Genomic DNA, 14,158 nt, shown 5'->3' on the forward strand with positions numbered 1-14,158 from the left:
TAAAAATATGTGCAACCTCACATGTCTTTCCAGTGACTTATTGCAAGGGTTTTTATTGTACTTGACTCAACAAAATAAGCTTACTGTGTGAGGCAGATTCATACGAACCAAAAATACCCAAAACAATAATAATAATAATTTACTTCAAAATTACAAAAAATGTATTTACTTGTTCTTGTTTAAATTTTCGATTCTTCGAAAAGTTTGTTAAGGAGTTGAGTTGAGTTGGTGTTTTTAGTCCACTTTATGCACAGTAATGCTAATCGGGACTGGACCTACAGTTTAAAGTAAGATCCGGACCACTGTGTATCTCCACTCATGTATCGAACCCGGGACCCCTGGACAAGGCAACAACGCTATCACTGCGCAATCCGGGAGGTTAAGGAGGATTCTCAAAATTGGTCTTCACGATATCGAGAAAAATATGCGACTCGACAAATCGTACAGTTTGTGAAGATAATTACTTTTAACACGTTGCGTGTTTTAGACTGTTCCAATAGTAGAATAGATATTTGGTGCGAATAATACTACTTACCCGGAGATATGAGGCATCCTGCCACCATTATACTTATTTAGCATGTATTGCGCTCTGATTCAGGACCAGTTGCAACTGTTTGCATATATGTGGTTTACCGCTGCACAAGCGGTCGTTCTTCAATCTACTCAAGCTCAAAACTTTGTTTGGACGCAATGGCAACACTCAACACCCAACCCTGCTGTGTTTGCTGTGTTGGGTTGCATACGTACAGGATAGATTTTAAGCACTTATAGCACAGAAACTAAGCACTTTCGAGGTAAACTTTATAGGGAAAAGTTACTTGTTTTTATGATATCTACCAGCACCCAAGCGTTGTTGAAAGAGTTTTGTACTTCACACACATATGTATATCCGAGTAAAATGTGGGGGCATGGGAAATTCCATTTCAGATGCGAATATCCAGTTTTTAATTCAAAATTTGCATTAATATTTTATAATTTTATATACCATTTAAAAAAAAAAAAGAATTGATGGCTGTCTTTAAAATAGATTTCAAGACCAGATAATTCCGAAACATATAAAGCTCTGGACCTTGTTCTGAGCTCATTTTGAATTTAATGGAATGGAAAGATCAGGATTTTGGAATGTGGAAATTGCGAACAAAGATACATCTATTTATTTTAATGCATGTTGCAATTTAAAGGGGGTGAGGAGGATTCCCCCTTCTCTAACCTGTGCAATTCCAAATCAGGTATAATCATTTCCCACCCACTGAATATGAAAATCATATTATAAAATATATCATACTTATAGAATTCCACTTCAGTTCAGTTGATTTTAGAGCCCCATAGCTATTCATAAAATATCATTAAACTAATTTATTGCAGATATGTACCCTGGACAGTGCCTTTTAGAAGCAATGTGTTCGGTCTTTTCTCAGACTTCTAAAGGGTGTTTCAAAAGTACTTTCTATCAAACGAAAACTGTGCCCTGTCTTTGACGTATATTGGGCCACTTCATCCTTAACACTTATCAAACCTTTGTTGATAGCTATAGCATTGTGTTGTCTTTTAAAGAAAATACTGAGTCGAGACGATACCCGATCAACTTGCAAGAGATCTATTTTGAAGTATTTGTAAAACATTTGACATAGTAATTATTTGTAATGTAATAAGCTGTACCTTATGATGCTCTTGAAACACTGAAAGTACTGCCATTGCACATCCAAATCCGAAATCCTTCAGATCTCGTAGCAAGCAAAGTTGAAAATCACACGTTCGAAATATTATGTTTCAATCTTTGGCGGACAATATGAAGAGCCGGTTTGAAAAGTTTAGATTATTTTTCGGATGTTGTCACATTAAATTGAGATACAGACATGTGTTTTGTGGTGACATGTTAATTTCTCGTTTATATGAAAATGTGAACTTTAATGTAAGAGAGAGCATGTGCGCGTCATCAGTCGAATGTATTCGTATCTACAAAGAAAATCCAAAACACATTCCCACTCCACTCAAAGACTTTGTAAATCCAATCCAAATTGTACCAATATCTACAGTTGAATCTGAAAACTAGTTCAGTGCCAAGAACCTTACCCTAACAGATTAGAGAAATCATTTAGAAGTTTTAAATCTGCGTTTCATTTCAAATGACCCCCAGTGCATAGCTTTGATGCAGAAAAATTTGTAACAAATTTGGTCAAGACTAAGCATTACAGTGTCCTTGAGAAGCCAACTGGCAAATCATCGAACCTGCACTGAGTCATTTATTTCGTGCATTCAACTGACTAAAGTAATTTTCTTACAATTTGACTCTAGAATTTAACCATAAGCGGTGTTATGTTTGTGTTGTACTCGATATGAGGTGCATTCAAGTTCTAAGATCCCCTAATTTATTTTGAAAAATATACTCACCTCAGAAAGCTGAAACTGCCATCATTTCTCAGCATAGTCACTGTCTAGACGTACACATTTTCCACAATGCTGACGTCACCATAGCATGGCCTCTGCAAACGCTTTTCTAAAAGTCTGTTTTGTACCATATACTGAATAATCGCTGATGCAAGAGGAGAACAGCTGGAAAATTTGCAACCGCGGAGAATGTCCTTGAGGGTTGAAGAGAGCCAAAAATTGCTATGTGCGAGGTCAGGTGAGTATGGACGGAGCATGTGATTCACTTCAGATTTGTTTTCCATGAAGAGTGTCTGAACAATGGTCGCCCGATGAGGAGGTGCATTGTCCTAATGAAAGAACACAGCTGCAGCCATTTTCGGCAGTTTCTTTTTCAATGCTGGAAGCAACTTGGTCCTCAAATCAGTTCCATAACTTGTACCCATCATTGTGGTACCCTTAGGATAGCAATGCGTGAGTATAACGCCTTCGCTGTTTCAAAACATCCCTTTTCTCAGCAATGAAGTAACTGGCGGCTGGTTCGTGGGCGAGGCTCCTTTGGTTTATTTTCATACGACGTTCGACATTCCTTGAACTATGGGACCCACGAACGCACATTGGTCACATCCATGACACCACCAGAGCATGTCGGAATCAATTTAAGATGAATATCGATGGGTGTTACTCCACGCAGGTGAAGAAAATGGATAACAACACACTGTTCTTTTGATGTAAATGATGTCATTCCCAGTATCAAAAACATGTCAATCGTTAGATAGCGCCACTAACTTCCTATGGGTCGTATCGTGCTGTCATCTGGCCTCATCAACCTTCAAGAATGGATGCTTCTTCTCAAACAACTCTCACGTTTATAACTGCTTCTATTAATGAAGAAAAAATAGGAGACCTTAGAACTTGAATTAGATTCTTAGGAATTTATGTGCAATTCTAAGCATACCCAATGCATAGGTAAAATAAGTCGTCTCCCTTCTGATAAAATCACAAATCACACCCTGCTTTAATGTCTAGGAAACATCACTGCTTCATTTCAACTAGGAATGGTATCGAGGTGAGACGAATGTGTTACCACTCAAACTTCCACAACGTACATATGTCATTAAAGCAAAAAAAAATCCTAATAACGTTTATTTCGGCTTTACATTTTGTTCAACGCTGCAAAACAGTCGAAATATGGAATTTTATCCCGACTAGATGAAATCGTGCAGCATAGGTTCACAATTGTCACTAATGGATTAACTCTGCAATTACAATAAACAAAATATACGACTTATTTGAAAAATGAACAAGACATACGCTTGGTATATCTGAATAAGGCACAATTTATTTTAAGTAAATTCCTCAAATATGATAGGAAAGTTTCGAAAGAGATCGTCTCGTTTTAATTTTGCAGAGATTTATTTCAGTCTCCGTTTTAATTTTGCAGAGATTTATTTCAGTCTCATCTCGAAATTTGAGACTTCTTTTGTCTCCGTACCATCTCTATCTTCAAAAGAAAAAAAAAGTTTTCCGAATGTCCCCTGATAAAGTTAATAATTAAAGAAAATAATCGGTGAGTCACAGGAGTACATTGTACTCCCCACCAAATTGGTCTGTCGTGTCGCATCTCGGAAACAAGACGAGGCAGGAATTGTGAAAGTATTTAGTTTCGGAAAATTCCATTTGAAAAATTCAAAAGAAAAGAAACTCAGTCACATACTCTTCTGATGCAGATTTATATTTTCGAATTGACGTGACCACTTCTTTACAAACGTGTACTCACCTTACACGAAGGGGCATTCATCTACAGCATGATTTTATGAAAGTAAACTTTAACTGATTTCATGGTTTCAGACACATGTTAAACAATTTTCATCTTAGAAAGATTTCTAGGCCGCGGTGGCTCAGTCGGTAACGTGTCTGACTACCATGCTAAAGGTCCCGGGTTCGATCCCCGGCCGGTTCAAATCCGGGAACTTTTCTAACGATGGAAGCGGCCCCGGCGCCCACCCAGCGTCGGATAACATGGGTACCTGGGGGGAAACCCTGGGGGGTAAAGGCGGTCAGGGGCATGATGCTGATCACATCACCCCCACTCATGACCGGATCAAGAAAGTGTGGGGCGTTACCCCCACACCCCCTATACGCCTTCATGGCGTGGTGCTATGCACAGGGGAGCACTTTACCTTTTTTTTTTTTTTAGAAAGATTTCCAAGAACACAGGTCAATAAAAAAAGGTAAAGTGTTCCCCTGTGCATAGCACCACGCCATGAAGGCGTATAGGGGGTGTGGGGGTAACGCCCCACACTTTCTTGATCCGGTCGTGAATGGGGGTGATGTGATCAGCATCACGCCCCTGACCGCCTTTACCCCCCAGGGTTTCCCCCAGGTACCCATGTTATTCGACGCTGGGTAGGCGCCGGGGCCGCTTCCACCGTTAGAAAAGTTCCCGGATTTGAACCGGCCGGGGATTGAACCCGGGACCTTGAGCATGGTAGTCAGACGCGTTACCGACTGAGCCACCGTGGCCACACAGGTCAATGAACTAACTAATAGCACAATGTAGTAGATTAAGTTTACAATGGCTTGAATCCTGTGGTAAGGAATTATAATGCTTATAATTAGAGCCCGGAAGTTCAGGCATTTATTTTCGTTAAAATAGGCAGGCAAAAAGGCATTTATTATGTGGAAAATAGGCACTGAAAATGAAAAAAAGGCAAAATAAACCGAAAAAAGGCAGATTTGGAAGTCACTTATTTTTTAAAAAAATTTCTGGCAAAATGTTAAATTCTACATTGGGAAGAGCATTTCAATTTTCTCTGTCTTGATTGCACATAACTACAAGGTGTTTTTTTAAGTTCTCAACATTCATTGATAGTCGTCTGTCAGAGAGAATGTTTTTCATAATAGAAAATGATCTTTCTACTTCGACAGAAGTTATTGGAGCATACATAAAATAAGCTAATGTAGCTGGACTCATTTCGGTAACAGCATTTTCACCTTTTAGAATATCACAAATTGTTTTCAATTGTTTCAAGTCTTCATTTGCACTCACTACCCATTTGCACTTTTCCGCAACAGCCGACCCCTTTTGTCTTGGCACGTCCCTTCTCTCTTGGCACGTCCATCATCTGCTGCATAGATTCCTCGAAGATTTTCATGGATGTCTCTGGCAATGCACCATAATGTGCAAAAATAAACAACTGGAAGAGCATCGATCACCTCACTGATTTTTTCAAGGTTGTTAGCATAATATATAGCTGGTGATATCCAGGTTCCCCATCTCGTCAAGACTGGTTGTGAAGGTAAACTAAGCTCAGGCGCAACTTCCTGAAATTTTCGGGTTCGAGATGGAGACTTCATAAATATTTTCTTTGTGTTTGAAATCAACCTGTCCACTTCTGGATCCAACACACTAACTTCTTCGGCGATTCTGTGTACTGCGTGGGCTACACATGTGATATGAAGCATGTTTAGGAAGAGCTTTTTCAATGCTATGGCAGCCTTCTTCATATAGGGAGCTGCATCACTAATAAAAAGTAACACGTCATCATGATGTACAAAATGTGGCCAGAGCAGAAGTAGGGAATTTGAGAATAACTGAGCCATTGACGAACCATTGGCTCTCTCTAGTTGTTCTGACGTGAGAAGAAATGACGAGGATTCTCCGTATGTTGGTTCTATAGTTCCTATGATGACGTTAGCTATGTAGCGTCCCATACCGTCAGTACTTTTGTCTATTGAAATCCAGTTCTTCTTTTCACCAACTTCAGCACGAATTCTTTGCAGAGCTTCTTCGTAGCAGACGCTTAAATATATTTTCCGCAGCATAGATTTCGACTGCACCGTTTCTTTAGTGTATTTCTCTAGGAATTTCCTCAGTGACTTGTTTTCCACTTTCCAGAAAGGTGTTCCTGCTTCCATGAAAGCTTTGCACAATTAAAGAGGAAACTGAGATTGCCTGTTGACACATGCTGAGATATAAAGTATTTTTTCTCATGGTTGGTTGTTTCTTCACATATCTTGCAGAGAGGAATAGTACCGTCTGTCGAAAATATGCTTTCACCAAATTCACGCACGTAACCATGTAACTTACCACTTAATAGCACACTAAACTTCGGCATGATGACAACTACAAATCCTTTCCCTCCAAAGTGCAGAACTAAACTAAAGATAGAGAACTTGATTTTGGAATCCATGCAAAGGCCCTTGGGCATTAGTGCTGTCTGTTTCTTGTCAATAACCTCCTGACATGGATGCTGGACGTGATGACGTAATTGTGCAGGTGTTCTGCAACAGGTTTTCAGCAGTCAATCATGCACAAGGAAATATTAACCGAAAGGCAATATCCTAACTCAGCAGGAAATACTTTTTTTCTCACACTTTTCTCCTTCAGCAATGTTGAAACATGTGTGAGTTCAATATTAATTAAATAAGGCGAAAATTATTCACTTAATCAACGGAAGAAAAATAAATGCCAACAACGTTTTTTTGGGAGAAAAATAATTTATATACATATTTTTTTTTAAAAAAAATGGTCAAATTTCATTGAAAAAGGCAAAAAAAGGCTTTATAATTGAAAATAGGCAGTGGGGTCCCAAATAGGCAAAATGAAAAGGCTTCTAAAACATTCGAAACAACATAAAAACTGCATATCCGGAAAAAATTTATCAATATATGCAGTAGATAAAAAGAGGCATTTTGCCAAACTTCCGGGCTCTACTTATAAACAATATACGCTTTTTGTATTGAGCGAATAGAAAATACTAGGTTCTTTTAACGGTAGCACCTCGCATCTGTCAAATTATCTGAGGGGGGTACAAGGGGTACAACTTGAATCTACGATTTAGGGGGTACAGTACCCCCTTCAAAAATTTTAGGGGGTACAATGTACACCATTACCCCCCCCCCCCCCCCCGTTTCTGCGCCACTGCCCCCAACTCCTCTCTCAATGGCCATGCTGCTTAGCTCAAAATTCTTGTCACGTTATTGATATAATAAAATACTTGCGATTACTTACTAGTCTAAAGGGAATTTGTAATCCCGTGGGTTTTTGAATGAAGGGAATATATGACTACCGGTGGCGTAGCATGGGCATTTCGGGTGGGAACGGAGAGTCCGAAGGCAGGGTCGGCCCTTCCTTGATTAATAATTTACTTATGGTATTAGTCGCCACAGGTATTATTTGCATCAAGTCAGCTGGGTTTTCAATAAAACATCATCCATGCATGTTTTAGCTAGAAAATTAGATGCCTCACTAAGCCACAAATGTATTGAACTCTGGTGTTTTATACCTTTTTTTTTATACCTTTCTGCATGGCGCAAGTCATTAACCTACCTGAATCACTAACGCCTCTGCACAACAGTAGACGTCATTGTTGTGGGTGATCCAACTACCGATTGATTTGGTTTATTTTACTTCGCTTTTCTACCACTTTTGGTTCATCGCGAATATGAATATGATTTGATTTGATTTAGTTTATTTTACTTCACGTTTTGTGCCTCTTGGCTAATTTGCGAAGATGGGGATGAGTGATGAAATGATGAAATTGATGAATGGACATTCACAAACAACCAAGCCCGACCGGGATTCGAACCCGGGACCCTTGGCATCGCAGCGCGATGTGCTAACCACTCGGCCACAGGGTCGGGCGCGAATATGAATATGAGTGATGAACTTAATGAAGGGGCACTCACAAAGAACACCCGTGCTCACCCCGGGATTTGAATCAGGGGCCTCTGTCATCTTGGCGTGCTGTGCAAAACACTCTGACACGGAGGTGGGTGGATGATTCAACTATAGTACACTCAACTGACGTAACAGTGCCAATTAGTAATTCAGACCACTGTTTATTACATCTTGAGAATGTTGATTAACATTTTAAAATAATTTTGTCCAGAGATCATTCGATATTAAAGAGTTTTCAAATGAATGCTAAACATTTCCATTGACAGATACTAACGAAAAAATAATAATAAAAAAGAATAGTTTTGCGGGTTAAGTGGTAGAGCAGCCACAGGCTGAACTTCTACCACGAGGACTTCACCAACTTATTTGACAAAAACAGTGTTGATCTTTTAGTTTTTAATGCACATCACTGTTCGTGCGATAAATTATAGAATGCAGTGGCCATTATGAAGTGGTATTTTTGAGTTTGGTAAAGTTATGTCAGTCAATATTGCGTATTGTAGCAATTGTAGAACTGGGTAGGAATTCTACCGTTGTCGTCTGCTTCAGAAGGCAGGAAGGGTCACATGAACCAATCACCGTAGCCCTCTGCTCCATATGCTGGCGTACGAGAGAGCATTTGCGTGTGTGCTGTAGAGATCCAAACTTTCCCTCCAGATAGACTGCAAGGAATATAGAGTCTTTTACGCTGAACCTGCCCGGCGTCTGGCCAGGAAAGCCATTGGAAAAAATGCTAGAACGAGTGTTGTTAGTGGAGCGTTGCAAGCGAATCACGAAAAATAGCTATTATAATGCCATGAAGGTCAAACATATATGAAATTAGTAGGTGTTTTGCCCGCAATTGTGGCAGAAGGCGTGCGTGACGTCATAAATCCAAGATGGCTACCGCTTTATGCACTAAGAAAATCCATCATAACTACTTTAATAGTGGTTTCTAACTTTTTATACATAGCCTACATGTTTTGTTCAGAATTGGAGAGAGAACAAAATTGATTCTTACAGTTTGTTCCCTTATTGGAATACCATAAAAACAGGATGTCTGGAAAACCTACTACAAGATTTCTTTGCTCAGACGAAAGAGAGACAGTAGTGCCACCTATAATTTTATAGCGGCGTACAGCGACAACATAGAGAGCAGTGTAATCTGGTAGAAGCTACCCTCGCCTTAGCGAAAAGCTATTAAAACACAACATATATGTCTAGTATTTCCGTGATCCATACAAGTTCCCCCAAACATGTATCAACATTGCATTTCAAGGTACGTGTGTGTTTCAATTAAATTTTCAACAAGTGATTAGGTTAGGTGTATTAGTTTGAGGCTGTTGACACTTTTATATATGTTGTTTTTAAGTTTCAGATTGTGCCTACAGTGGTATTATTTCACACTAAACGAAAATAAAGTTGGGAACCATTCTGGCTGACAGGGGATTTCACTTAAGAGATTTTTGGTCCAAAAATGTGGCTATATACGATTTCTGTGTCTCGAAACAATGTTATATAAAATATTGAGATGTTGCTCAAAGGGGGTGGACTGAGGAAGTGGACACTGTCTTCAGCATAATTCCATGTTACACTGGAGGAACTGAAAAGCCTAACTTACAGTCATTGTGGTGATTTTAACTGAGTTTTTTTCTCCTTGCACATGTCCTAAATAAAATCAAAATTGTGTGTGCCACTTTTCATTTCAGTATTTGTTTAGATTATGTTAGTTGTACATCTTTCGCATGCTCTAAGGAAGTCTAAGCTACTGATTGGGAAGTAATGCATCCCAAAGTTCGATCCCGGTGCCATTAAAGTAATGTTGAGGCACCGTGAGTTGGTGCTATACGTGGTGACAAACCACACTTAAGAGTGTTCATTTACGATACATTATTCACATGCACATGAAAGGAAAAGAGAAACAATGTAGAAAAACTGCAACACTGGCTTAAACTGCTCAACATCACGTAACACATGGTAGTTGAGCCATCAGCTGTCTTCAGATATAATTCCCGGTAACAGTATGGTATAGTGAAAACACATTTTGCTCGTTTATTTCCTAATTATTTACATTTGTACTTACCTGTTATGCATAGCGGAACATTTTTGAACGTGGTATTTTGATTTTTTCACTGAAAAAAAGCGTAATTTTTCACATTACAAGTATTTATTGTTCGTTGCTAATTTGCTTTCGTTACACACAATATGGCGGGCAAATCTTGACTCACGTTGTCTATCGTCAGCTGATATGCAGTGTTTCCAAACTTATTAACCGACAAAATGCCACACAAACTATTCACAGAAGGTTTTTAGGGTCGGGTACCCTATTCTACACACTCGAATATTGATATATGTTTTTTTCATTATGAACATTATTTGATCCTATTTGTGAATAAAAAAAATTGGAGCGCGGAAAGAAGTATTTACGACTGTACAGCCATTTAAAGTTGAAATTTTGTCGTTTGAAATGGTTCGCAATTATTTCCAATTTCTAGATCGTGATACTAACACGACACCAAATTTTAACTATCGATCTCAACCTAACTGAACTAACCTATCCACGCGCCAATGGTTCGTGGGGCTAGCGCCAATGGTTCGTGAGGCTAGTGCCAATGGTTCGTGGGGCTAGCACCAATGGTTCGTGGGGCTAGCGACAATGGTTCGTGGGTCTAGCACCAATGGTTCGTGAGGCTAGCGCCAATGGTTCGTGAGGCTAGCGCCAATGGTTCGTGGGCCTAGCGCCAATGTTTCGTGGGGCTAGCGTCAATGGTTCGTGGGGCTAGCGCCAATGGTTCGTGGGGCTAGCGTCAATGGTTCGTAGGGCTAGCGCCAATGGTTCGTGAGGCTAGCGCCAATGGTTCGTGGGGTTAGCGTCAATGGTTCGTGGGACTAGCGCCAATGGTTCGTGGGGCTAGCGCCAATGGTTCGTGGGGCTAGCGCCAATGGTTCGTGGGGCTAGCGCCAATGGTTCGTGGGGCAGCAGACCATGTACAATGTCCCGTATGTCTCGTCGAACAAAGTCCTCTATGTCCTTCATCCGTTGAACGTGTGTCAATCTCATATTTAGTCCTTTTGTATTAATTCAATGTCACACAAATCAATTCCAATGTCTAAAGTCGCACAAAACAATTGCAATGTCTCAAATATCCAATCCGCCAATAAATTACATAAATAATATATTGAAATCGAAAATTTTTATCCCATTGCACAAGTCATTCATAACAAGAAAAAATTGCAAATTATCCCATTGCACAAGTCAAAGATAAGAAGAAAAAGAAAATGTTCAGACGTGTGCCTGTGACTTGAATCTAAGAGACGCCATGATCATATCCCTGCAAAACCGTTTCGACGTTACATAAGGAATCTAAATATTGAAAAACGTAAGTTTCCTAGCACGTAGATCTAAAAAAATTACTTTCCGCGCTATTTAGAAACATCGTTTCTTATGAAGAACTAATTTTCGTAACGAGAATATTTGAAATGTGCGAAAAATCGAGGGTGTAGAAAAGGGTACCCGAGCCGGTTTTTAAGTGAAAATTGAGCCACAAACCATTCACGGAAGGTTAGGTTAGGCATACAGAAAATTAAATTGGAAAATAAAAAACCCGCTCACACGTCATCTTGAAAAACTACCACGTGGTTGCAACACTAACAAGGGGTTACATAATCGAACGCAGGGAACATTTGATTCACGTAGTTGACGGTAATGGTGGCAAAAGCTATCATGCATCGGAGATACATTAATGTCGAAAAATACATGATTTACCGGCCAAATAAGTTGAACGAAGGGAGAAAACACTTCCACGAGCTTCCAAAAGTCTACAGAAACTCATTTCCGTAAGTAGTTTCTCCTGTAAATTTGAAGAAATGTGTTTTCACTATACCATACTGTTACCTAATTCCCACTACAACCTACTAAATAATCTTGGTCATGCATTGTTATTGTATTATCTTACTGGTTCGCATATTATTGGATAACTGAATGCAAACTCTTGACACGATATAAGGGGTTACACATATTATAAAACATGGAAAAGTGTAATTGTATGTGAGACTAGTGAAACATCAGGAACGAGATACTATTATAATGGTTAGAAAACTAATCAAAGACTATTTGTAAACATTATGGCATGTTAGTGCATCTCACCTTGTACCGAATCTTGTCCAAGATGCCTTGCTTGTTGAGATTGTACTCTCTGCTGTTGATTATTTAAAAATTGCTGGGCTATACCTCCTGCCTGCGGAACGGTACCAGGGAAAGTGTAAAAACCTTGGGGAAAGTTAGAATTTTGAGAATGTGAGGAATTGGTTAAAGGTACTCCTGTAGAACCATTCCCATATATCATCTGTTGGCCCATGCACATATATGGGAAACAGGCGGACACACATTGCCACATATACGCCTGTTGTAACCATTTTTCCAGGGCATCAATGTATTCTCTTGAATTTGCATATGTTGGTTTCTGGAAGGTGCCACTTCTATCGGAATGAGTTGTCTCTGATTCGGAGTCCTCCCCTTTCGCTTCCTTCTTCTCCACCATGACGTTGACTTGTTGTCACTCCAAGAGCGGGCACTAATGAATAAGGGTACTACTGCACACCAGTCTTCTCATATCGCTAAACACGTATCATTTCGTGATGAACCCCTGTGTGTGACGAAATAAACAATATAATTTTATCAAAACAGTTTCTCATGGAAGCAATACACCGGAAGTTTACGTGAATACATACTACGTTACTCAAAATTGAAATGGGAAAGCTAACCTCAAATTAACTTCGAAGAGAGAGTTCTCCACTATATCAGCAATAAAATAAATATGATTAATTTTAAAATATATACTAGTATGTATTTTTATGCAGGTACAATATCTTTTGACACACGATAACGATTTACAACTTCCACCTAACTTTCACTCTTGATGTCATATCCAACATTGGAATATACACTTAGCAAATAATGTATAAATTCCCCCTAGATGGCAGGAGAAATAAAAAAGTCATTCTCGTCAATTATGAGGTAAATAAATGAACAAAGTATGATAAATTTACATAAAAGTAAATTGTATATTATTAAGTTAGTTAAACTTATACTATAAAAAATGTAGTATCTTGATAATTATATCAGAAAACTATAAACTCATGGAAGCTGCCGATGGCAGTTTCTCTAGAAAACTCAGTTAGGGTCAGCAGTTTTCTAGTTTCGTCATACTTACCTGGCGTAGGGGCTACCGTGATCAGCAAGGCGGTTCCCCCGGGGTGAGGCTCTTGCATTGCACTTCGCTTGGGCTGACCCCCGCGAATATCCCAAACGTGGATATCTCGGGCGCGTAATTTTTGGTAGTAGGGACTGCGTTCGCGCCGTCCCTTAAAATTAAAAATCAATAATAAAAACTAATATAGTAATCGTACAATATGTTTCGTACGACAACGGCAGATTCCCTTCTTGTATAAGAAATGTTCTGTACTGTAGCATGGCCGTGACTTGGGAGTGTAACTTTTGGAGGGGGGGGGTCCACAATCGACAAAGCTTCCCATCCCATAGAAAATATAGAATGCAGAATTTTTTTGCGAAATCACAATCACAATTACTCTTTATGAATTTGCCCCTCACGTCCAAGGAGTTCAACAAAAGAACTTGTAAACTTTAATGAGCCCTAAAATTTTAGGGAGCAAGTGGCCATGGGCGTAGTTAGGTAGGGGAAAGAGGAATCTGAGGTGCCAGAACCAAACGTATGCGACATATGCATAAAACAATAAAGGAAGGAGAAAGCATGGTGTAGCTGTCACACATAGAATTCAAATTATGTAAGTAAAGTGTCCCCGCCATGTTACGCGTATGGAATAAATGATGCCACACTTCACAAAATTCCAAATATTATAATTTTATGAGAGAGGACTCACAGTACAAACTTTCTTGACGAGGTGTTTAAAAAAATTAACAACATAATAATAATAACCGTAATGCAAAAAAAAGAACTGTTGTGAGATTCACTCATCTGACGGATCGAGTAGAAGAGGATCCTGAAGGATATGTAATAATAATATATTAATGTTTGTACTAAGTTTTATCAATGTACGGACTCTCTAGACTCCAACGTAAATTTCTGTGAACTCCCGTGAGTATGT

General features: G+C 39.2%; 1 protein-coding gene and 1 non-coding gene across 2 annotated transcripts in view; one reads left to right on the forward strand and one right to left on the reverse strand.

Moving 5' to 3' along the window:
* Positions 1–13,162, reverse strand: part of LOC146005344 (protein FAM8A1) — a 32,255-nt gene extending 19,093 nt beyond the window's left edge. The window contains exon 1 of the mRNA XM_083144530.1: positions 12,180–13,162. Within this exon, the coding sequence (XP_083000656.1) occupies positions 12,180–12,573 (394 nt within the window). The 5' untranslated portion in view covers positions 12,574–13,162. The remainder of the gene's footprint in view (positions 1–12,179) is intronic.
* A 75-nt stretch (positions 13,163–13,237) lies between these two features.
* LOC145977878 (U1 spliceosomal RNA) lies at positions 13,238–13,399 on the forward strand. Its single transcript, XR_014440632.1, has one exon. It is a non-coding gene; the product is annotated as a U1 spliceosomal RNA (small nuclear RNA).
* Positions 13,400–14,158: the final 759 nt, after the last annotated feature.

The sequence above is a fragment of the Lepisma saccharinum genome, chromosome 23 (assembly GCF_977018435.1).
Source record: "Lepisma saccharinum chromosome 23, izLepSacc3.1, whole genome shotgun sequence".
NCBI lineage: Eukaryota > Metazoa > Arthropoda > Insecta > Zygentoma > Lepismatidae > Lepisma > Lepisma saccharinum.